We start from the raw sequence: 26,181 nt of genomic DNA, 5'->3' as shown, positions 1-26,181 counted from the left end.
TTTGTAACGAGGTGACCAGAACTGAACACAATATTCTAGGTGAGGTCTTAAGAACCTGTGCCTTTAAGACAAGTCAAGGATTTTGAATGAGACCTGTTTTTGTTGCAGTTACATGAATAATTATTCTTGTTGTCCCTACCACATGACAAATTGAAATGTACAGCACACTGTTTATCAAGCCAAAACAGCCAGAAACCTCCTTTAGGGTCATGCCACTCCATTAAAAAATAAATTAAATGTGTGTAACAAAATAGTAAATTATGGGAAGATAATGTACCGTTCTAGTTTGCTGAAAGTAATTGTAAACATAGGCACTGTGTCCTTATCTTTATTCAATGATATTTAAAACAAAGGGTAGAAAGGTGAGAAAATGAAACACAATTTTAAAGCACATATAAAACGGCATTTAAAACTGTTCTAGCCGTGTTTCTCTATGCACTTACACTTTGAATATTTTGTTCTGTAATTTCTAGAGAAAATTAACGACCATTTCCAGTGTTCTGTCAGGCTTATAAACAGCTTATATATATATATATATATATATATATATATATATATATATATATATATATATATATATATATATATTCAAGTACAAAGCCTTTACATTTGATAAATACTATACTTTATACCCCAACTAGCTTACATTGTATTTACAATACAAAACATTTAAAGATATGATTTTGATATGATTTGTAATGTATTAAAGTACATTCTTGGGGATCTAAATCAAATGACAGATCATTTGTTAGCCATTACTGATGCAGAAGAACAAAACCTAATAATAAAGCATTTAAAAGCGATTGTAATTTATCAGATCATTAGCACATTAGCAAGCTTCAGTAACCTATTCCACTTCATTAAAAAATATATAATAATAATAATAATAATAATAATAATAATAATAATAATAATAATAATAATAATAATAATAATAATAAAATCAGTTGTTTGATCCCCAGATGTACAGTAGCTTGTGACACTCTTCTAAGAGCAGAGTCTACTTTATTAAACTCCTTTTATGGTGTCAGGGGTGGTTTTGGTGACGCACAGGACCCCTGACTGTCGAAACTAGTTGCTTGTCCAGGCCACTGCGGAAAGTAAATAAAAAAAAAGAATCAATTTACTCCACGGAAAATGCATTTCTTTTACTTCTACAGCGCTGTGATTACTTAGATCACAAACTGGCCTAAGAAAGTGAATATATATATTTTTTCTTTTTATATTTTATATTTGAGGAATTACAGATTCTTGTCCCTACCTTGCTACGACTATGATTGGATGTGTAACTTGACATTGGTAAAAATAAGGACACTACAATATATTTGTAGTTTATCTTTGACACACTCACACACCTCCGAGTAATTGCATTGTTGAGAAATGAACTCAAAAGTATTATCTTTACTTCCAAAAAGAAAAATGAGAAAAATCCTCTACCTCTACCAGTGCATGCCAGTGGGTTATTGGCTTGCGAGGATAAGCCAGCATTTCATTCCAGTGATCACGCCCAAGACCTGTGGCTTCAGGCCCAGCTCTGCACACCCCAATCACCTCATTGTGGCCAACGCTGAGAAGAAGTCAGAGAAGAACTTCATAAGATACATTTAAAAACGAATACAAGTCCACATGTTCTTCTTATGTTCTTCTTCTTCTTCTTACATTGAAAAGACAAGTGAGCTCAACACAATAATATTGCATCCATTGGAAGCTACATTTTTGGATACAGAACGATCTAATGTACCCCCCACCCCCACCCCGCCCCTTCCATATTTCACTAAAGCATACATTTTGATGTCATATTAATAAATATGATGAAGGCTGATGGAAAGGAAAATAAATGCAAATACATATTACTTTGTTTTGGACTTGTAAGACATATACAACTACTGGACACATATGTTATAATTCCATGAAAATATTTGCATATTAACTTTATTACATTAATATAAATTGTTGTATATTTGCATTATTTTGTATTATTATTCAATACAGCAAAAGCTGAAGCATGAGTCACCCAGAACAACAGAACAGCTTGTTTTATTACATACTATCTGGCACTTCAAAGTTAGGTCCCATTACAGATCAAGACTTACTGTGACTACAGAAACCAATTAACTTTAATGTTTCAGATTGTTTTCTATTGTGGTATTGCATGAGTGGGTTGGAGATTATTAGTGAAAAGCGGTTACTGTACATGTTGTTTTAAAACTATGTCCAAACATGATTTGTTACAAATGTCAGCCAAACAAAATAAAACCACCGTTTACACCTCCAATTATAAAAAAAAAACTCATCAGTGCTGCTTGACAAGCATTATGAAAATGTCCGTGTGAGTTACCATATTTATTATATAACAGCAACAGTAACAATGGGAAGCCTTTTCTACAGGTCTTCTCCTGAAGTAATGCTTCACATTTGTACAGTAGGATGACTCTTTTTGATCTGTCTGGAATTCAACATCATTTTTCTGAGCCCTTTTTTGTATAGTTCACTGATTATGTATTTTGAATGTAATTATGTTTTGAATTTTGTTTCCCTCAGGTACTAATAAGTACACAGCAGTTTGTTGCATTGACTAGCATGATAATGTTTTATGCAAATGTTCCAGGATGTTTTATGCAAATGTTACAGAGGCAGGGCAGAAGATGAGCTGGTTAGCAGAAGCTACAGACACTTACCGATCATAGTCCATCACCATGATGGCTACGCTGACCTGCTCCACATTCTCCGGGGGGATGTCGAAGATGATTGCCTCATTGTAAACTGGGTTCAGTGTGCTCTTCTTGGTGGTTGTTTTCCGTTTTTTTAACCTTCGGCCATCACACAAAAGGGACACTTTAACATAAGGATCTGGAATTAAAACAGGAATATGTTTTCAGCGTTTCAGTTCTGATTAAGGCAGATGACTGGTTTGGAAAGGAACTGAAGTTTATTGAAATTAAAAACACTGTGCATTATTTATTTTCAAATTTAAAAAATACATACCTTTTTAATCTCTCTGATGTTTCTCAAAGATTTTGTTCTTATGTGTAATGTAAAAAGATGCACACCGATTACATTGACCATTTTATAGGTTGTTTTTTTTGTTTGTTTGTTTATGTAGAAGCATGGGAACCAATGTCTTGTCACATGTAAATAAAATGATGCATTTCTTCACAATATTAACCAAAAAAACTGCTGTTTTTCTTATTAATTGCATAGTAAACATGAAATGATATCTAGAGGTGTTCCATCCATTATCATTAATCACTTACTCCTTTACAGGGTCACGGTGAGCTGGAGCCTAACAGGCATACACAGGACACGACTACACTCTGGACAGGACGCCGGTCCATCGCAGGGTGCCACACACACACACACAGAGGGCAATTTAGAGTGATCAATCAACCTCAACAGCATGTCTTTGGGCTGTGGGAGGAAACTGGAGTACCCGGAGCAAACCCACGCGAACACGGGGAGAACATGCAAACTCCACACAGACAGTACCCTAGGCCGGATTCGAACCTAGGACCCTGGCGCTGTGAGGCAGCAGCGCTAACCACTACACCATCATGCCGCCCTGCTAGAGGTGTTGATGAAGCTAAATAATGAGAGTTAAATGTTATCTTATAAATCAGTACAGCTTAAGCGTCTGCTCAACTTAGTATCAAAACTTGAAAGCATGCCATTAGTCACATTACAAATGCATTGGCTTTATCCCATTGTCCTCCATTAACTTACTGTTAAATGCCTTAGGAAATTAACAAAATTTAAAATTCTAATAATTAATATTCCAAGTTCAATAATTATGTTTTTTAGTATTGCATATGGAATAGAAAGCTACATAACATGGACCCTAAAATAATACATTTTCAGATTGCAGTTCTCTCCACCCAATTATTTGCACACATTCAGTTCTCCATATCCTAATTTTATCTTCCTGTTCACCATTTCCTTCATACACAAATATTATAAAACATACTCATATTCAAATATAAACAGCAATTACAATTTAGTTTCACAGTCCATATAATTAATCACTGAAATGCAATTCAAAACAGATTCTCATGTGTAGACTGCATTCTTCAAAAAAAGAAAAAAATTAAAAACCTTTAAACAAATTAAAATGCTATGTGATTCAAATTTACTTAGAAGCAAAGAACACTTTACTATGATTCTCATCTACAGATAACGTCACCTGGGTATCACCCATGCAACACACTGATAATTTTATTGGAATTATTCCAAACAACTCTTCAATATCATTCTCAATGGGGGCAAAAAAGTCACATTTAAAATGCTTGTTCGTGATGAATTGGTATTGCTAAAGGGATTAATATAAACACCTGTGAATATGACAAAGAAGAACGCATTCAATAAAGTTACCAAATCAGAAATAAATAACTCAGACATTAGAATTATTATGAAATGAAATGTTCATTGTTGCATGTCAAGAATAATTATGCTTTCACTTGGTTGGTTTAATACAGGATGTAAAGAAATATATAAAAAATAAACTCCTACATTTATTATTTGAATTTACAGTTTACATGAGGAGTTAATGTGCTTCTATTGTGTAACAATAATTTACATTTTGTCACCAAATGAAGTACTTTGTACTGCATTCAATTTTAATCATGCTCTTATAGAGAATACCTGAGGAGCCTGTAATGTCCATTGCCTTGAGATTTCTGCATTTAATGACAGTCAGTGTCATTCTCCCAGCAGTCGGTAGGTAGCACAAAGAATACATGATTTCCCCCAAATCAACGCTTTCCTGTAAGCAATAATGTAAAGAGTTAGTATGTATTGCAAGTATGACTACAAACACAATGAATCCAATGAATTTAATATAAGCTATTTAGTGCAAAGGCTGAAAGTATAAAAATGCAGTCACACATGCTAAAATTGTTCAAGGAATATAAATATTACTAAATACTTAACAAATGAACAAATGGTGCTATGGCAATAAAGAGCAGGGTTTTTTTCATCAAGATCGCTGTTTAGACAATTGCTAGGGCTATTTTTTTCTTAAAGGTAATAAAATCAAACTATTTATACAGCGCCTTTCATGGTAGAGCCATCTCAAGGCACTTAACAGAAAACAACAGTTCAAAACATCAATGAAACCGCAAACACCATAAAAACAGTAATAAAAGACCCTCTAGTATTCCGCGATTCCGCGATCGCTGATTTAATGCATAATTCATATTTGTACACAGAATTCTGTGACAGCCGCAAAAGGGAATCTACCGTCGATGACCACTTGAAGTGACAGAAACACAGAAAAGTCTACGATTTCAATCGAAACAAGGAACAGAGAACTGTGACCGCCACAATTTGTTTTAAGTCTGTTGCAAGAAAAATTTAAAATGTTATAGTTAGAAGTTGTTTTTTTTTTAAACAAGAGAGTAAAAAAATCTCACCGTTATCACTGTATCTTGAAAGAAAAATCTTGAGGTTTCAATGTTACTTTGTCAAGTATACTTATAACGAAACTATTTACTCACCTATGTTTTGTGCTGTCAATAATTTGAGAGTATTCAATGTCAATCTGATCACTGCAAGAAGCTCAATTGACATTTATTTTATTTTATTATTATTATTATTATTATTATTATTATTATTATTATTATTATTATTATTATTTCTCTACTCTTGGTGAAGGCCTCATTATCCCACAGTACTGTGGGCAATGCAATTTCTGGCATATGGTACTTCATAAAAAGCTCATTAACAAGATCCCATTGTTTAATTGTTCTTATACAATATTAAATTCCTAAAAAGTAATCCAATAAAAATAAATGATAAATCTCCCTACTGGATGAAAAAAAAAACTGACTATTTTAAACAACATTAATTTATTTGTTAAAAATAATATGGAATTGTTATGATTATTATTTCATGTTATTCAGTCAAATATTAAAATTCTTTGTAAATATACTGTATAATATAGGATTTCATGATTATTATTGGTATTCCAAAAATGTATATACATGGCTGAAATATTATATATTATATAGATAGAATTTGCTGTATTTTTTCCCTAGATTTGTGAAGACTGGGTTCACACATGTACAGCTGCAAACATACCACTCTCCAAGAGTAACCATCCACTGTCAGGCAGTTTCTTCAGGAATGAAAACAAATGGGGGAGCCATTCCTGGCTCTCAGCATTTACAAGAGAAGTACTTAATGACTGTTTACAATGCAGAAAAAGACTTACTGCAGCAGCGAGTTTGTGGAAAGCCAGTTGCTGTAATATTTGATAAGACCCCAGATGTTGAGGGGAGGTACGTACTCACCATTATGATTGCACCATTAGAAAAAGATGATTCTGATAAAATCCTTGCCTATTTAGCTGAAACTTTGTTCCTGGAGCAATGCAACCATTCAACAGCTGCTATAGCTGTTGTAAAAGTTCTGCAAGTCTACAACATCTCCAATGAAGATGTTATCGTTTTTGACACAGATAATGCAGCATACATGTTGAAGGCCTACACTTCAATCGTTGTTCCCATAAATTGCACATAACTTGCATGGTGCACATTATGAATCTAGTGGGGGCTGCTGGAGTCCTAGAGTCCTGAAGACCTAGAGTCACTGGGAGGCCAGAACTTCGGGAGCAACAGCAGTAGGTGGGATGTCACTGATCCTGCTGAGTTAAGGCAGGATAGGCACAGAGTAGTTGTTTGCCAGGATATACAGACAGAACCAGGTGAAGATCAGCAGCCACTGGAAGTCCTGCTGAAGGAACAATGGAGACATTGGTGAAAAGCCAGAGGGGGAGGAGCTGGAGCCCTGAAAGCCAAAGGGTGAGGAGTTACCATCCTCAAAGGCTAAAGTAGGAGGAACTACCATCTTCAAAGGCCAGAGTAGGAGTGGCTGTCTGCCTGAAAAGCCAGAGGAGGAGCTATGGTCCAAGAAAGAGTAGCTGCCGTCCCAAGGGCCAAAGAAGGAGGAGCTACCGTCCCAACAGCCTGAGGAGGAGGAACGGCCATCCCTGAGAGCGAGGAAAGAGAGAAGAGACGGGTTCCTACGGAGGAGGAGTCAAGGTGACCAGCTCCACCACAGCAGGTAGGCACTGAGCTGATCTGGAGGTCTGCATTGGCTGGGGGGTGTGCCCGGGGAGGCTGCGCGCAGCTAAAAGAGCATCTGTGCCACAGCTCGAGGCGACTGCGCTGCCATGCTACACAGAAGGGTGCTTTGTTTACATCAAGGAGGAGAACGTCCGATCTGCAGGATAACTAATACGGAACCCTTCAACTGCAAGGCGGTGCTTATAAAGCTCTGCCCAGCCAGGACTGTTGTAAAGACCCGGAGTCACTGGGAGGTCGGGACTTCAGGAGCAAAAGCAGTAGGTTAGTTCATTGGGTGTTGATCCTAACCAGTATGGAGAGGGATTCGTAGTGTAGTAGGTTCCTGGAGCAGTGTGGCAAACTTTAATTTGTAGCTTTGTTTTTTTCTGTATTAAATCTGACACTAGGGTTACCATTGATGCTACTGTACCTTGTATTGATCTATTCTTGCATAATCCAAGTTTTAAAATTACTTTCCCTGACATATTATCTTATCAATAAAGATAACAGGTGGTGTTCAGTGCCTCTCATTAAGGTTGTAAGCATAGCTGGCAGGGTTCTGCACTTTCCCAGATGTTCAGTCAGCAACATGTGACCCAGCTGGTGCTTCAATTGCTGTATGATATGCTGTTAAATAGTGGGAATTATACAAATGTTATCTTTGCCTACTACTTCTAGCATTTAAAATAGGAGAACAAACATATCTGAAAAACAGGGCATGTCAGTTTCTTTGGATTATCTAAGAATAGATCAATACAAGACACAGTAGCATCACAATTTAACTCAAGTTGTTGCAGTAAACCAAAGGTCAAAATAAAACCTTGTATGAGAAATGAAATCAGTTTAGATTCTGTATCTCCAATACAGGACCTTGAAAAAATGTAATAGCGAATACAGCCTATTAAAGATCTGAATGCCTGTTGAAGTAAACATTGAGCAGAAGCGACATAAGTAGAAAAACTCTGACCTCCCAGAGTGACTTATCTAAATAAGGGAATGGTCAGCAACTTAAAACTTGAAGAGCGTAGTTGACGTCTAGAGGTAAAGGGATGCAGCAATTCAGATAAATGTGTAGGCCCTATTCCCCAAATAGCCTTATCAGTCAAGAGTAAGATCTTAAATGTAATACGAAACTTAGCTACAGTAAAATTAGAGAGGTTCAGTGTAGATTAATTTTCTATGGTAAAATTGGTGCCTTGAGCATTAAGAGACGGCAAAGAATGTATAATGGATTCAACATTATCTGTGACAAAATTAGCAAAATTTAGAGAGGAAGTAGAGCTAGTAGTATGGTTAGGATGTAAAATTTTGCTAAAGTTCCTGAACAGTACTTTAGAGTTGCCTTGACCCTTAGTAATAATGCCAGAGTAGTAAACAGTTCTAGCTGATGCAAGAGCATGCTTATAAGTAGATAAATGTTTCTTCAGATCTCCCTGTAGACAGTCAAACCCGAGCTCCTCCATTTACGTTCAAGTTTACGTCAAATTCTTGGGGGACTTCAAATTCCCAGGTATCAGCTGGAACAGCCCCACAGATTGTGGAGTGACCGGTCTGTAAATGGTGGAGGTGGCAAATTATTTCTTCTTAGCACATTTTTAAATGCCCCTACCAGAGAGCTCTTGCCTTTAACAAGTATTGAACAAAATAGAAATCACGGGACCACTAGGAACAAACAACTACAACATCATTTGAAGTCTACTGGAAAATCAAAATAGCAACATCCAAAACGCTGGTCTACAACTTTCAGAAGGCCAAGGAATGAGACAAAGCCTTCACAACACAGACTGGGAGACGACACTGGAGGGAAAATCTGAGGAAGGTGGATGGACAAAGAGACATAATACTGGATATGCAAGATCAATTCAAATCCAAGGAAATTGTGATGAGGTTGTACAATGCACTGGTGAGACTGTACTTCGAGTACTGTGTCCAATTCTAGTCACCACAGTACTAAAGAGCAATCAGACTAATTACAGTCTTACAGGAATGAGTCTTTAAAATCTTAAAAGGAGTTGACAGGACCAGTTCGACACAGTTGGAAATTAAGTAGAGATAGACCTACAGTAGGACTGAGAGAGGGAGACACTGCTTCACATAGGGTGGTCAGGGTATGGAATGGATTACCTTGTCATGTTGTTAAGGCAGAATCAGTTGGATTCTTTAAGACCCAACCGCAGTTTTGAGATCAAATCAGTTACTAGGAACTGGATGAGTTCAGATGGGCTGAATGGCCTCCACTCGTTTGCAAATGTTATTTTGTTTTTATGCAGTGACAAACACATGATTGTCTTAATTTATCTCACTTATGATCTTCTAATTTTTAACAGGTAACTAACCCAACAGCTGTAGCTTTTTTGTTTGTTATATATACAGCTATAGCCATCACCCTATAGAATGAACAAATTTTGTTTCATAGTTGAATGAAACCTGCTGAATAATGTTATGTTAACATATTGAATTATATATCGCTTTGTAGTTATACTTCACGAAAAAATGACAAAAACTGAAAAATATGACATTTCTAAATCCAACATGAAATACTGTACTACTATTATGGCTTCATTTTGTAGTTTTTTGATGATGTGATGTATATATATATTTATGTCTCAATCCTAAAACTGTAGGTGATGCAAATCTTTGGGCCATAGCTGTATGTCCAATATATGTTTCTGCTTAAATGTTTGGACTGCACTACAGTAGCACTTTTTCAACATGTGATTCAAGATTAAATAAACAGATTTCTGGGATGCACAGTGTGCAAGCACATTACTCGTTTCAAGCCCTGGAAAATATTTCTCAAATTTCAAAGATAACAAACAGCATACGAGAATCTCAAAATTAACCAGTTGTAAATCAATGATGGCATAGAATTTTTTGATAACATTTTTTTTTTCATGGGTAATACATTAAAGGGGAAGTCTCTAATTTCATTTGGTTGTCAATGCTACAAGGAATATATGTCAGAAGTGACTATTAGTGGTGAACATGCCTCCAGTTATATGCCATGTCCACAGTCATCACTCAAGAGCTTGAGAAGCACAAAGCCCTGGCAGGGTGTATTTAATATTCTGTCATTTACAATGTAAATGTAGAAACAAGATTGCTTTTAGTCAAATACCACACTGAGTGACCGACAGGTCATTCAAGACCTTGTTTTTTGCCTCCAGTTTTCTAAGAAAAAATTATAGCATGCTGTCAAATGTGGTAACATACAATTAATGTACAGTATAATAGGCATAACAGAACACACTCTCATTAAAACTACATTTATTATACCTCCAAGAAAAAGTATTAAAACCAAAACCAAGAGTCCAGGTTTACCCAGTGGAGGTGGGTTGTTGAGGATTTGTGGCGCACTCCACAACCCGGTTTCTCTGAGACATCGGATTCAGTGGTCAAGAGTTGCGACGCATAGTAAAGAACTTATCTGAAGCAGCAGAGAGGAGCAGCAACTGGCTGTGTTTGAGATGAAAAGATTCTGGGTGGGGACCTCAAGCATAGTAGAAAGAAAGCAACATCGATGTAAAGGAAGGTAAGTAAGCTGGGCTTAGCTGAGTGGGGGACAGAGGGGGGTGATGCTGGGATGCCAGAATCACTGTCTTAAGGTGTCGTGGGCTAGTCGACAAAACACCAAAGATGGAAGGTGCCCACTTGAAGGCCAGCAGCCATTGTGTGTGCTGATGCGCCAGGGAGGCAAAATAGGTTGATCCCTGGAGCCAGGCAGAAGGATATCTACATCATCAGATGGAAGGAAATGCAGATGGATCACATTAGTTTACAGTAAAAGAAGCTATGTCTTAGTTGGTGCTTATCTTGGGCGAGAGCTGAGTCCAATATCAGCATGAAGTTTTAACACCTACTCTCATGTAATGGAAATCATATTAACAACTGCTTTTTTAGATTGCAATCTGTAATCTGTATCATCAGTTTTCTGGAGAAAAAAAAGTTTATCTTTCTTGTATCAGGACACCTTTCCAAACCTGAGCCAAGAAAATGGTCATAACTGTTACCACAGGCATGAGGAAGGCCTGACATATAATTAAAAGAGAAATACGTAGCTTTTGTAGGAATCAGCAAGTTTCAGAATCTGTTAACAGTTCAGTTATATTAGGAAGTTCACTTCATAAGATTTTAATTTAATAGGCAGTTCAAACTGCACACATCTAACAACAGATAACAGACATCTACATTTACAAAGACTAACAGACAACCACATGTCCTTATAGTATATATGTTTTACGATAAATAATGTACTTTTGTGATGTGATAGTTACCTGATTAAGACAACTGCAAACAAAACACAAGCTATAATAATGAACAGCTTTCAAAACCATTGAGACTTTTGTGCACAGAGCAATGATTTCAGGATTACGGACAGTTGATATGCATTTTGCAATCTCTCTGTTTAGTAATTACTCATATTTATTTTTTAAAGCCCATATTTTTCCATGTCATTAAAATCCATGTAACAGTTATAATGGCACCAAAATGAAAGTGCCTAGCTCTTAAAGCCTTTGAGCAGCTCACATGAAACAAAGAAAATAAACACAGTGAAAGCATCAAACCTACTTCCTAAAGTGATAATAAATGATTTATGTCTGTTTGTCTATGCACTTCTGAGGACCATTAAAGGCACTACAAACCTTTAAATATGTAAATGTCAAAATTCTGACTATGTAAATGAGCTGGAAGATAATATTGGCATGCAGTGCAATATTACTATTTTCTTTTGAGTTTTTTACAAGAACACAAGGCAGTTGAATGGTACTTCTGTCAAAATCTGTGGTTTTAGTGTTTGGTTGTGGGTTAAAATACAACTCATTTTCTGTTCTATTTCTATTCTAAAAATATTAGACATCGGTAGCAGTGAGTGTATTCACAAATCATCAGGTTCATATATGAGCTCTTAAAATAACCACCTATTCTTTTGAAGATGTATTTTTAATATCAAAGTTTTAGTGTAAATTTAGTAGGGTTGTAAATGCTTTGTGAATACGTCCATCTGTTTCTCGAAAAGAAACTTGCAAAAATTATTTTGCATCTGTCTCAGACTGGCTTAGAGCTCATCTTCCATGGTGATGGGTAGGTAAAATAAATAAATAAATAAATGCCCCTTGAGTCTTATTCATGCAGAAGCAAGTGAAAATGTTAAGGAACTGACAGTTGCTTCAGCCCTAAGGTAAGCAGCAAATGCGTAAGGAGCTCTATGAAGAAAATACAGCAAAAGACCCTTGAGTGTGAAAAACCTTAAAACCCCTGTTCTTAGTTACTGAGTACACAGGGGCAGTAACCAGGGTCGTGATTCTCAAATGTATATAGTTTACTCTATCAAACATGAGGAAAATTACCCAAAAAAAAGGTAACCCATTTTATCAGTAAAAGCTCAGTTGCACTGGGTCCTATTAATTTACTTATTTATAATTGTCACCTCAATATCACTACTGTATAACAATTGTCTATCAATTTTCAGTAACTGCATATCGTGCACCTTAGACTACCATTTATGTAACACTGAGCCAATATGGGAAGTTCTCTTGAAATGATATAATCTTTTTTCTCTTGAAATGATATAATCTTTTTTGGACTGTGTGCATGCTGTCTCATACAACAGTTCCGTGCATATCAAACCATTGCTGTGTCCTAAGGATGCTTGTAGGCTACCTTTTGAGAGTATAGACCCTATCCATAAAGGCCTGGCTCATAAATTACCTTAAATTTATTTAATTAAATATTTAATAGTATCAGTCTTTAAAGCTTTGCAAATATGACCCTAAGTTGGGACAAGCAACTGTTTACTATCGCAACAATATTTATAGAAACATTTAGAATATTTGTTGACGTATTTTAGGTTCCATACTCACTGCGGTGGCACAATGAATGTCCTTCCAAACAGCCGTTTCCCTGGAGAGATCAGACACCTCAAACAGATTGTCCACAACAACTTCTCCAATCATATTGTGACTGGAGAACCTGTCAAAGTCATACACACTGAAGTGAAGCTTCCTGTTGCTTAACTGATCATACACCACAGGAAACTGAAAGGTCTCATCAAAGATGGGATCAAGAGTCTTCCTGTGCACTCGTGTCTGAAACTTCTTTTTTCTGTCTGGAAGCAGATAGATCTTCACATAGGGGTCGGAGGTCCCTGTAAAGTCCTTGGCAGGCAGCTCTAATGCTTTGATAATTTTAACTACAAGCATCTCGTTCTCATAGTCATACTGAAGCGTGAAGTTCAGTTTTCCGCAGGTTTCAATGTTCTCATTTGGGTTGTCCTCAGAATCGACAGACTTCTGTTTATAAAGTTCTGGCTTTATGCGCCCAATGCTGATGGTTGTCTCTCTCCTCTGAAAGCTGTCCATGCTAAAATCCACACTCGACACCTGCATTTGTCGAGGCAAATGCCTCCTAAACGAATTATGCCTGTCACAAAAAAAAAAGAATATATATATATATATATATATATATATATATATATATACTGATTAAATAGTGGACAGCAAGTAGGCTTTTGATCATGTATGACAGGGGTAGGCAATCCAGTCTATTCATTTTTCCCAACAGTTCCAATATTATTTAATTGTCCCTGAAGAAGATAAATTAAACAATTAAGGACTTGATTGGAACTTGCAATGTCACACAAGAGCCAAGGTCTCCTAGCCCTATTGTACTGTATGAAGCAGTGGGAGTAGTGGTTAGGGCTCTGGACTCTTGACTGGAGGGCTGTGGGTTCAATCCCAGGTGGGGGACACTGCTGCTGTACCCTTGAGCAAAGTACTTTACCTAGATTGCTCCAGTAAAAACCCAGCTGTATAAATGGGTAATTGTATGTAAAATAAAGTGATATCTTGTAACAATTCTAAGTTGTCCTGGATAAGGTCTGCTAAGAAATAAATAATAATAATGTTAGTTACACACCTCCCAATAATAATAATAATAATAATAATGAAGTTAGACACCTCCCAAAACAATACTGTATATATATATATATATATATATATATATGCTATATTAATATATCATGTAATCAAGATACATCCTTTCATTTAAATAAACATTTTCCTAACCTTAGCACAACGCTTGTGTCAGGTAATATTCCCTGATGTTTTTATTTTGACGCCTTGGTAGAAAATAATTAGATGTTGTAAATGATATCAGCAAATGCTTTGGAGTCAGTTATGCACCCCACAGTTTATCAAAGCCAAAGATGTTGCTAATGTACCTGTATATTCTGTCAGGAATTTCAGATGAGCATGACCTTTTTTTTGCAGTATTGGAGATACATATTTGTATTTGCTTCTCATTAGTGTGAGTAGGCTTTTTCAATAGATTTTCTGTGCTAGCCTGTTTCCTAGCAACTACAACACTTTTCATCAGTTGTTTAAAGCAGTGTACAAAACAATATACTGTAAGTGTGATTATTTTAGTGATTGAAATTATCTTAAAATTGGAATGCTAAAGATTCTAATTACTGGAATGCTTTACTCAGAAAGGAGACATCCACCATTAGAATTAAAATAAACAATGTATTCAATTGACAGATGAACATGTCCCTAAATGATTAGATTGTTATTTGAATTTGGCGCATGGCCTTGTCCATTGGAGCACATTAGCCGGCAGACAATATGTCGAATAAAGTATATTAATTAAGTTAATAACTAAAGCCAGTGGGCAGGGCAAGTGGCGCTCTGGGCCACCTTCCCCCTAGACAAGGTAGGCTGCAAGGTAGAGGCAGGGGAGGAGGGGGACCAAACAAAGAAATGACAAAAGGGCTTGATGATTACGTACTTGATTAATGGGTGGATTCTCCTTTCAGAAATACAACCAAGTTTCCAAGGTTCAAACAGCAACCATTTAACCATTTGTTCATTTAATTCATCCAGATTTAAAGCAAGCATCAGCTATCGTATTTTGCAAAAAGCAAACAACCTCATTATGATCACTAAACAAGCCAAGTGAAAAATAAAGTATGACATTGCAGTTGAACACAACCTACTCCTTGGTGTGGTCTACAACTCCATTCTGTAATAAAATCCTGGTCCTGAAATTGCACTAAAGCACATAATGATAGGCTAAACTAAATGCCACTAGTTGTTGCTTGTGGGAGTAGTGCAGCTGCATGGTTGTTTCCAGTGGGAATCAGAACTCAACAGCACATCAGTTCCACTTAGCCACAGTTCTAATTATATAGTGCTCATTGAATTCTTTGAGACATGGTGCAAATAGGGAACTAGCTGATGGTTTAATTACAGGGGTATTTTACAACTGCATTGTAGATCTATTTTTTAGTTTTTAGTGTGTTTGGGGTGATTATAGGGATAGTGTAAATGGAGCTTATTTTTCTCTTTTTGGGTTTTATATACATTTATATATCTTGATATAGCTGATTACATCAGCAGGGCAATTTTACTGCAACATTTTACATTCTTGTGACATTAATAGATGACATATGTAATTTTGTTTGTTTATTAATAATACCATTATGACACTTTGTGTGTTCTTGGTATGAATTCCTTGTGTACAGATACCTGGATGATGAGGTGGGCTCTGTGATCTGCCTCTGCATTCTGGTTTGCCTCATGAGGTGCTGCTTCAGAGCTGTCTGCACCTCGGCTGGGATGTCTGGAGAAGTCTGGCTAATCTTCATAGCAGCCTCCATAAGCTTCACAGAACTCTTCCCGTTTTCCTTTATCTCCTTTTTTGCATCAGTTTCCACCACCTCTGCAGGCGGGCTGGGGGTATTCTGGGGGACGTTATTGGCATGAGATGTGAGAGCCTTGCTCCTCCAGCATGGCCAACAAAGCTTCCAAAAGACAAAGAGAGAGACTACCAACAGGGCAAGCCCACAGAAACTGACGACTACAGCAAGGAGACTGACTGAGATGTCTACAAACAACCAGAGAGTAAAGATAAGCAACCAGCATGACAGACAAACACGGAGGAGAGAGAGAAGGAGAGAGGAAAAGTAGCTGTGAGAAAGCAGAGGCTTCAGATATTATGTCAAAGCATTTAACATTTAATACTGTTCAACTTGTTTTTTTAAAGAATGTATGTAAGATTTAAAGCAGATAGGACCAATAACTTAATTAGATACAGTAGATGGTTTGTGCCAAATTAAAAAGAGTAACTAAACCATTAGCTTCCTATACTCTCTGTCTTCCGTGTATGGTTCCATGATGCTGCTTCACTACAATTACTGAAATGGAGGCACCAGCACAGGAAATAAACTCTGTACACTTTGAAGGCCCTTGAGCATATGCACCTGTAAAAAATGGCTTTGTTATAAACCTTTATGATGCGAATTGTTTACATCAGTGTGGAGTAGTGGTTAGGGCTCTGGACTCTTGACCAGAGGGTTGTGGGTTCAATCCCAGGTGGGGGATGCTGCTGCTGTACCCTTGAGCAAGGTACTTTACTTAGATTGCTCCAGTAAAAACCCAACTGATAAATGGGTAATTATATGTAAAAATAATGTATAAAAAATAATGTAATTGTACGTAAAAATAATGTGATATCTTGTAACAATTGTAAGTCGCCCTGGATAAGGGCGTCTGCTAAGAAATAAATAATAATAATAATAATAATAATAATAATAATAATAATAATAATAATCATTGTTAGTCAGCATATAGAAATTCAAGATCAAGGCAATGAAGATGCTAAAAGAAATCCACTGCATCATACAATCATGTTCCCCATCACCCTAACGAGAGCTTCTTGTGTATATGAAAGTGCACCACTGCATCCTTCCTCACTTCAGTGGGCAAACGATGTTTGCTTCCCTTCACATTACAATGCAATTTATTTGACAAGAGAGTGACTCAGACATAGGCGCAAGAGCTTGATGTGGTCATTGCATCAGAAAAAAAACTGAAATTCCCATATGTGAAAAAGCAACAATATTCAGTCACAAAATAATGGGTTTGCTTGCTAAAAACCCCAAATCATGGATGTCACACTGGAGACTTAAAACCTTTTTATTTTGGCTGATTATTGACATAATTTAGGTTAACACATCACCCATAGTTTAGTAAGATAAAGCAAAATAAAAGTCTATTCACCTATTGTGTTGCCAACCAATTTACTAGGCCAATTTGTGAAAAAAGGGACAAAATGCTACTTGTCCTTCTTAAAAATCTACTTGTCCTTCTTAAAAATACTTGCCCCCTCCCTGTTGCACAAAACACACACAAAAAAAAGTAAAATATAACTTGTAGGATTTTGGTTTAATTTACCAGTGAACACAATCAATCAATTAGTGATTAACAGGGGTGGATCTAGCATTGTAGCTTGACTAGTTCACTAAATTCACAAAAGGTTCCCTGTGACCCAACCTCACCTCAACACGTGTATAACATACTTTAAGGAAATGTTCCTTTCAGTGCAGTTTGTAACACATTTGCTAGTACATGTAAGTAACATACTAAGAGTACAACTATAATAAGATTACTGCTGCTGCTTTGTGGAATTCTGATTTTCTTAACATTCTACTGTAACTAGTTTTATAACTGCTGAACCTCAGATTTATAAAGAACGTGTGTATAACTTGTCAAGTTTCTCAGATTTCTTTTACTGTTCTTCTACCAAAATGTATGCACTATTTACAGTAGGCTCCATCAAATACTGCAGACATAAAATGTTTTTTTTTATTTATTTCTATGATATATTTATTTTACTTAATAATACTATACTATACTTATAATTATAAAACTGATTGTTAGAATGCTGCATACTGATTGGTCCATCAGTGTTCCAAGCCATTACAATATTCAGCACAATGTCATGATTAGGAACTACTTAGGAACAAAGGCAAATCACTGCACCTGTGCTAACCACGTATCACTGCGCCACCAAAATCAAAGAAAACACCTGTCCAAATACCTGTCATGGAAGATACTGAAGGTGTTTTCAGTTTATATTAATTTGCACTACGAACCAGTTTGCTATTTTAAACAAGACACTGTTTTTGGTATTTTATTTGTAGAACATACCAGTAATTTTCTGTAACTTCGGTCGGATCCAGTTGTCAGATATTTTTAGTTGTTATCAGCCATCGTTTTGTGAAACTGACTCTTCATTAATTTTTAACTGTGGATATTTTAATATTTTTGGACTCTCGCCTTTATATATATATATTTATATTTGAGCATCAAAAGAATCGTTTCACTTATATTTGAGCATCAAAAGAAACTTAGGACTTATGTTTGGATAAAATTCACTAGATGTGATCGAAAAATGACAAACTCTGTTTTAGAGCAGGTGCAGTGACTTTTTATTGTGCTGATTATGAACTGACATCACAAAGATACTGCAAAATTATCTGTCGATTTGGGCAGGTGTTGTGACTCTTGGTCTCCCAGCTCGTGGTCTGTCTTTGACAGAGTGTGTCTGATTATACCATCTTGCCAGGTTTGAAATTGCTGGCTGTGAGCACCCAAGATGGCGAGCCACAGTACGCTGCCCTAGTCCAGCCTCCAACATGCTGATTGCACAAAGGCGCTGCTCTCTTGAAAGATGTGGCATATTGATTTTTTTTCTGTAATTTTCTTTATTGCTTTTATTCAAGCTTGCAATTCAACAGCTGAAATCACTCCATATCCAGTGTCCAATCAACTGTCTCACTAATTAGGTGATTAAGTGCATATGCTTCAGTCATAGTCACTCAAGCGCGTCATGGTCAAGGATGAATGATCGAGTGATTAAAAAGAAACCAAAAACATTTCAGCAATGTCCATCATTTATATACCTTATTTTTTTCGAAAATAAATGTGTTATAATAGTGATACGTTTCTTTTGATGCTCAGTATATATATATATATATATATATATATATATATATAGCGTTTAAATATAAAAAAAATATATATGTAAATATGGTAAATAGCAAACTATGTTAGCAACACTAAAAATTTTTAAACATATTCACGCTTGACCACAAAGTGTTATAAATTACACAACACGTTTTTTTTTTCAAATCCGCTAATACCTTAGCGACAATGGTGTATCTTTTTTTTTTTTTTGTAACTTTACTAGATTGCTGCATTTAAATGTCAGGTTCATGTATTAAGAAAGCAGTATCACTTATTTGCTCATTTACAAAAAACGTAAATAACACCTTAAGTTTAAAAGATTAGCGTGTGTCTTGACAGAAGCTCTCATCCTCAGGCAGCCATTTCTGGGTTTCTTTGTAACCAACAGAAGATCGGCTTCTTCCACAGCTAGCCAATCAGATGTAATAGGGGTGGGGCATAAACACTTTTTAAAATATTTGTGTATGTGCTAGACTTCCGCAATTCAGTTTTCAGAAACTTGCGTGGCTCTCTACAAATATACCCAGAGTGCTTTTCTAGCAACAGAGCGAACAATAAAAAGAAATAAATAAAAACTACTTGTCTGATGGGCAAAGTATAACGGCAAAACTTGTTGTCCGTCCTACAAATCTTGTTGTCCCGGGCGATACGAATTGGCCACCCCTGTAGTGCTGTGGCTTGAATACCTTCTGTAATACTTGCTGGTCTGCATTTACTAGATATTCCGATCAGTTTGCCTAGAAGCATCCATAAACTAAAATCCTGTTCTTCTCAGTGTAATGCCACTGAACACAAAATATATATGCTGGATCTGAAGCAACTGTACCCAGCAGGGATATAGCTTTGAAGATTATTTTTTTCACAATCTTTGAAGGTAATGGGCCTTTCAACCGAGCTGTAACTCAAATTGATTATTTGTCTTTTTTGAAACATTTGTATGGGTTAGTAGAACAAATGACAACTGCCACAAACACATTTGAGCTGTTCTAGAAATGCCATCCCTGTTGTATTGAGAGTAATAAAATTACTTGAAATCACCAAGATCAGAGCAAGGCAATTCTCGGGAGAACAGAATTTTTCACTTATCTGAGTCACTGTCTTGTTTCAAATCAAACTGTAAAGACCGTACTGCACCCTACTCAAGTTGCTGCTGTTTTCAGAATGATCACACAGACATGGGGAAGTATGTAGGGTAGGTGTGAAGCCATCAACAAATACTGGGGTGTTTTTAAGTAATGACACCCTGCTGTTTCAATCTCATTTGGGTGACAGGATGTACAATTACTAGTTAATAAATACTTACACATTTCTTACTATTAATTCAAAATAAAAATTAATAAATACACTTAGAAATCGAAAAACAATGAATTACTTGGAAAAAACACTCTCATGTTTAACTTGTACACAGCAAATGTTAGGCTTTATTGAAACAGGATTATTTCATAAAAGTTATTCTTATTTTACAGTTTTAAAAAAAACTGTATTGCTCTGGGAGGCTTTTTTATTGTTATTTATTTCATATTTATTGACATACTTAATTAATTAAATAATTTAAAAAAAAAAACCCACTTAATTTAAGTTGGTTCAGTTTTGTTTTATTAGTTATCACAATTCCATATACTGTTGCAGGCATTCAGAATAGCAAAATACAAACTATAGCTTACATTCCATGCAAGAAAGGCAGTCAACCTGTTGCATTACTGCATGAACTTGAAGTACTCCGATAGATGGAAGTGCATGATTCAAATGTTTTAAGCAAAGCTTAAAGCAAACCAAACCCCACATATAATTATGCATTTGTCAAAACAAGTAAGATAAATGAGTTGTGGAAAAAGCCTACATATAAATTAATAAAATGTTTTGTGAAAAAACGAAGCTGTAAAAACTATATTAGCTAAAGACATTTGTTTTTTTTCTTTGTCAGTAAAGCATAAAAATCTAATCTGTTGCCACAAATACAAAAAAGTTAATCTTTCCGACACCCACACAAACTGCTGCACTTGGTTTGGTACTTTCACATCCCACATATTTGAGCTCAGTGTGCACGGCTGTCAGGTAGCACAATGTAAAATTACAGGAGAAGCAGGAGAAGGAAATGAAGCAATAGCCAAGACTGGAATCCAGTTTACCTGAGCTACCTTTACCTGGTTTGCTCCTCTCCACGGGAAAGATGCCTAAACATTTCTCCCACTCTACTTGCCCTCCCAGGCAAAGCTCTGAAACAAATGACAAACACCACAAAATATTTGAGCTGTATTCTGGAACTATCATCCCTGATCAAGGCCATCCTCGAGAGGACAGGATTTTTTCACTTGTCTGAGCCACTGTCTTGTTCCCAATTATTGTGAAGACTGTGTAGTGCATCCTACTCAAGATGCTGCTGCTTTCAGAATGACCATTGGAGATATCGGGCGGTATCTACGGGTATTTGTAGGGTAGGTGTGAAGCCTTAAAGCAATGTAATTTTGCACTGCACACTACCTCCTAATTTCCACCTTCAAAATGTGCCATGAGGTAAACAAATCAGGCATATGGTTTTTGGAATGCTAGGTAGATTGCTTAACAGTATGTTTGCAATAATGAAAGCTATGAATAACAGAATTTAAGGCAATGGAAGCTATTGTCTAGTTTAAACTGTATTGTGAGAATGTATGGTATAGTAGTTAACAGAATGGTGCAATGAAAACCTAAGAAAATGTGTTTAGAACATCCTCATAATACATCATTTCTAATTATAAAACTGAATCTTACAAAGTTGTCATTGTCAGTATGGATCTATCTATCTATCCATCAAACTATATATCTCCTGCATGTATCTACAGTATCTCTCATTTTCCATTCTTGCCTATAGAAGTACTGAATACATCCTTTACCATGTTAATTTATTATCTGTGCCATGAAATTGTCATCAACAAGTACATTTCAAAAAGATCCCGGCTGATACAAATAAATTACCACTGAAAATGTGCAGGCATTTAAAATGTAATCTGTTAATTATCCTAATAGTATGCAATAGCAGTGTTAGCGTTTTGACTATTAAGTTCAAATCACTAATTACCTTCTCATGGGAATTAACTCCATATGGTCTTGGCTAATTAAAACATAGCTTCAGACATCTAGTACTAAAACCTAATTGCTATCAATTACACAATCCTATCCAATGGGTTACTCATTTTTGGTAAAGAAAAGGTGAATAAAATGGGCATTTAAATAATAGTACAATACAAATACATAATATTCTGATACCTCAAATGCATGACTAAATACGTGAGGCAAAGTAAATACCATGCAATATCAACAGTGGTTTACAACCTTTCATTTATTTAATGTTCCCACTGAGATTTTCAACCAATATATGAATGGACAGAATGATCCATTCAGAGATTTCTTCTGTGTATAGTTCTTGCACACTTAACCAATCAAAAGAATCATATGTGGGAGAAAATCTTGTCTATTTGAATTACTACCACCATTGAGCTTTATCGTCATTAACTTGCAGACAACAAATAATTTATTGAAGTTATCATCTTACTGTCTGTAAAAAAGCATCCCAAATCAATACATGATTTTGTCATACATTTAGAGGGCATTTTAAATCAAGTTAGAAAATAAAAATAAAAACAGCTTGGAGACATTTCAGTTATTTCTTTCACAATGCCATATACTGTAGCAGGCATTCAGAAACTATACCTGATATTCCACGCAAGAAAGGCAGTCAACCTGTTGCATTGCTACATAAAGTAACAGGTGGGCGTGCATTGTTTCAATGTTTTATGTGAAGCATAAAGTAAAGCAAACCCTATTTTTATCATGCATTTGTCAAAACAAATAAGATAAATGGGTTGTAGAAAATGCCTATCTATTAATAAATATACATGTTGCAAAAACAAAATCAACTAGACAATTAAAAAAACGAAAAGCTTTACTATGCGTCACATTTTAAATAAGGCAGTAATAAAACGCTGGCTGGTTTATGTGTTCTAAAGAAAATCGCGCATACCAAAAAGTCAAATTCTTATAAAAACACACTGAAAACATGTCTCGTGTCATTGCGTTTTATTTTTTTTACTCTGTTAGAGATGTGTTGTTTTGTGAGAACTAATGGTGTAAAACACGTTATTAGCCGAAAACATCTGTCTTTTCCTTGGTCAGAAAGGCGTAAAAAATGCCAATCTTGCCACACATACGAAAAAGTTAATCTTTCCGACGCCCACACAAACTGCTGCACTTGGTTTGGTACTTTCACATCCCACATATTTGAGCTCAGTGTGCACGGCTGTCAGGTAGCACAATGTAAAATTACAGGAGAAGCAGGAGAAGGAAATGAAGCAATAGCCAAGACTGGAATCAAGTTTACCTGAGCTACCTTTACCTGGTTTGCTCCTCTCCACTGGAAAGATGCCTAAACATTTCTCCGACTCTACTTGCCCTCCAAGGCAAAGGTCTGACACGATCTGCAGAGCCTTCTTACATAGGCTGATACTGTCCTCTGTTTGGATACTCATGTCTCTCCCCTAAGCCATGACTTGCTGAAAGATTCGTGAAAAAAAAAAAGACTTTATCAAAGCACAATCTGCACTACAGCAAGCAGGCGGTGTTAGAGAGTGGAAAAAATGCACAACGCAGTCACACTCATATTGTCCATGGAACAACTCCCAGTGCGCTCTGCCTCAGCAGCTTCTTTTGAACAAAGACCATTCAGCACCTCGCGGGTTTCCATACCAGAGCTGTCCAATAAGAATGCAGCCTTCCAGGTTGGGAGGGAGACATGTGGTTAGTTCAGAAAACGACAGTGAATCATCTGTGTGAGATTTAAGGGTTGTGCACTCCTCTATGGCTTCACCATGCAACCAACATTGAATAAATAATCCTATTTTGGAGTTCACCATGCATAATGTTGAATTTTATTTGTAAACACTAAATTGAAAATAACACTATTCATTGCTGAATATTAATGAAATACAATATATAATAGAATAATAGAATTAAATGACAAATAACAAACGTTTCTTTTGTGCGGAAAATGATATTTAATATCAAGAAATGTAAGTGCACCAAGTATTACTTGCCAGAACATCACATATATACGTATGACGTTAATGGGACAGAACAAGAGAATAAAGACTTGGAAAGAGATCTTGCAGTAACACTAAACAAACAAAGGATTTAACAATGTGGAAAATTATTTTTAAAAACCATATACAGCCTGATTTTCAGAAGACGCAGTTTTACAGAGAAGATAGAGGTTGCAATCATAGGCGTAATTTACACGGGGATGTGGGGGGACATGACCCCCTCACTTTTTCAATATTGGGGAAATGTCCCCCTCACATTGCAGGAGTACTAAAACTTTTAATTCATGATAATGTATTGGTATAATCATTAGTCAGTATAGAAGTCAATGGGAAGAAAAATGGGATTGGATCCGGGATCACTGGAGCCGGATCATGAGATTGTGTTTTACTACGAGGATCTGGATCAGGCTCCAGTGATCCGTAATGTTGATCCAATCCTGGAGCTGCACACACCAATGAGAAGTGAACATACATGGCTTGTAGTTTAAAGACCCTGGCTGCAGTAGGAATTAGAACATTTTGAGTGCTGAGTGTGCACTCTGCTACAGGAAGTGCTGAGAGTGCTGGCACTCTATTACAGGAAGTGCTGAGAGTGCATAGAGTGCTGAGTACTGAATACCGGAGGTGCTGAGTACTGAGCACTGAATACCAGAGGTGCTGAGTGCTCAGAGAGTGCCGAGCACTGAATACCAGAGGTGCTGAGTGCTGAGCACTGAATACCAGAGGTGCTGAGTACTGAGCACTGAATACCAGAGGTGCTGAGTGCTGAGCACTGAATACCAGAGGTGCTGAGTACTGAGCACTGAATACCAGAGGTGCTGAGTGCTCAGAGAGTGCCGAGCACTGAATACCAGAGGTGCTGAGTGCTGAGCACTGAATACCAGAGGTGCTGAGTACTGAGCACTGAATACCAGAGGTGCTGAGTGCTCAGAGAGTGCCAAGCACTGAATACCATAGGTGCTGAGTGCTGAGCACTGAATACCAGAGGTGCTGAGTACTGAGCACTGAATACCAGAGGTGCTGAGTGCTCAGAGAGTGCCGAGCACTGAATACCGGAGGTGCTGAGTGCTGAGCACTGAATACCAGAGGTGCTGAGTACTGAGCACTGAATACCAGAGGTGCTGAGTGCTGAGCACTGAATACCATAGGTGCTGAGTGCTGAGCACTGAATACCAGAGGTGCTGAGTACTGAGCACTGAATACCAGAGGTGCTGAGTGCTCAGAGAGTGCCGAGCACTGAATACCGGAGGTGCTGAGTGCTGAGCACTGAATACCAGAGGTGCTGAGTACTGAGCACTGAATACCAGAGGTGCTGAGTGCTGAGCACTGAATACCAGAGGTGCTGAGTGCTGAGCACTGAATACCAGAGTTGCTGAGTGCCGAGCACTGAATACCAGAGGTGCTGAGTGCTGAGCACTGAATACCAGAGGTGCTGAGTGCTCAGAGAGTGCTGAGCATTTTAATAATGTTTGTTAATATACTGTTATAGGGGTGATGAAATTTGACAGGACACCGGCAATGCTGAGTAGCTGCAGCACTGAGAGAGCACTGTGCCGAATGACTTGTGTGCTGGCGGTGCTGAATGGCTTGAGCGTGTGTGCTGGCTGTGCTGAACGGCTTGTGCGTGTGTGCTGGCGGTGCTGAATGGCTTGTGCGTGTGTGCTGGCGGTGCTGAACGGCTTGTGCGTGTGTGCTGGCAATGCTGAACGGCTTGTGCGTGTGTGCTGGCAATGCTGAACGGCTTGTGCGTGTGTGCTGGCGGTGCTGAATGGCTTGTGCATGTGTGTTGGCAATGCTGAACGGCTTGTGCGTGTGTGCTGGCGGTGCTGAATGGCTTGTGCATGTGTGTTGGCAATGCTGAACAGCTTGTGCGTGTGTGCTGGCTATGCTGAACGGCTTGTGCGTGTGTGCTGGCGGTGCAGAATGGCTTGTGCGTGTGTGCTGTCGGTGCAGAATGGCTTGTGCGTGTGTGCTGGCGGTGCAACGGCTTGTGCATGTGTGCTGGCGGTGCTGAACGGCTTGTGCGTGTGTGCTGGCGGTGCTGAATGGCTTGTGCGTGTGTGCTGGCGGTGCTGAACGGCTTGTGCATGTGTGCTGGCGGTGCTGAACGGCTTGTGCATGTGTGTTGGCGGTGCTGAACGGCTTGTGCGTGTGTGCTGGCGGTGCTGAATGGCTTGTGCGTGTGTGCTGGCGGTGCTGAACGGCTTGTGCATGTGTGCTGGCGGTGCTGAACGGCTTGTG

The 26,181-nt window shown here is 37.4% G+C and overlaps 1 protein-coding gene across 4 annotated transcripts; it reads right to left on the bottom strand.

The window, feature by feature from the left end:
- Positions 1-607: 607 nt before the first annotated feature.
- On the bottom strand, positions 608-23,577 carry LOC117419642 (synaptotagmin-10-like). 4 transcript variants are annotated; one of them, XM_034032608.3, is made up of 8 exons: positions 23,223-23,577; positions 20,995-21,081; positions 15,584-15,941; positions 12,920-13,478; positions 4,636-4,756; positions 2,679-2,850; positions 1,438-1,567; positions 608-1,091 (listed from the first exon to the last, which is right to left on the bottom strand). In XM_034032608.3, the coding sequence occupies exons 1-8, from the start codon at positions 23,368-23,370 to the stop codon at positions 1,020-1,022; spliced, it is 1,647 nt and encodes a 548-aa protein (XP_033888499.1). In that variant the 5' UTR covers positions 23,371-23,577; the 3' UTR covers positions 608-1,019. The 4 variants fall into 4 exon arrangements, with proteins under 4 accessions (XP_033888499.1, XP_033888501.1, XP_033888500.1 ...); XM_034032610.3 differs by having other exon boundaries at positions 21,010-21,081; XM_034032609.3 differs by having other exon boundaries at positions 23,238-23,577.
- Between the last annotated feature and the right edge of the window lie 2,604 nt (positions 23,578-26,181).

Source organism: Acipenser ruthenus, chromosome 14 (assembly GCF_902713425.1).
Source record: "Acipenser ruthenus chromosome 14, fAciRut3.2 maternal haplotype, whole genome shotgun sequence".
In the NCBI taxonomy this organism is placed as follows: Eukaryota; Metazoa; Chordata; class Actinopteri; order Acipenseriformes; family Acipenseridae; genus Acipenser; species Acipenser ruthenus.
Note: the sequence above shows the minus strand (reverse complement) of the source record. Positions and strands in the feature narration are given on the sequence as shown.

What these genes read in the sequence shown, in the direction of transcription:
- LOC117419642 (XM_034032608.3), bottom strand. Translation starts at nt 23,370, where the DNA reads ATGAGTATCCAAACAGAGGACAGTATCAGCCTATGTAAGAAGGCTCTG. An exon ending in GAGCCCACCTCATCATCCAG is followed by an intron (nt 13,479 to 15,583) that starts GTATCTGTACAC and finishes TTTTTGTGACAG; the next exon opens with GCATAATTCGTTTAGGAGGC. An exon ending in GGACATTACAGGCTCCTCAG is followed by an intron (nt 2,851 to 4,635) that starts GTATTCTCTATA and finishes TTTTAATTCCAG; the next exon opens with ATCCTTATGTTAAAGTGTCC.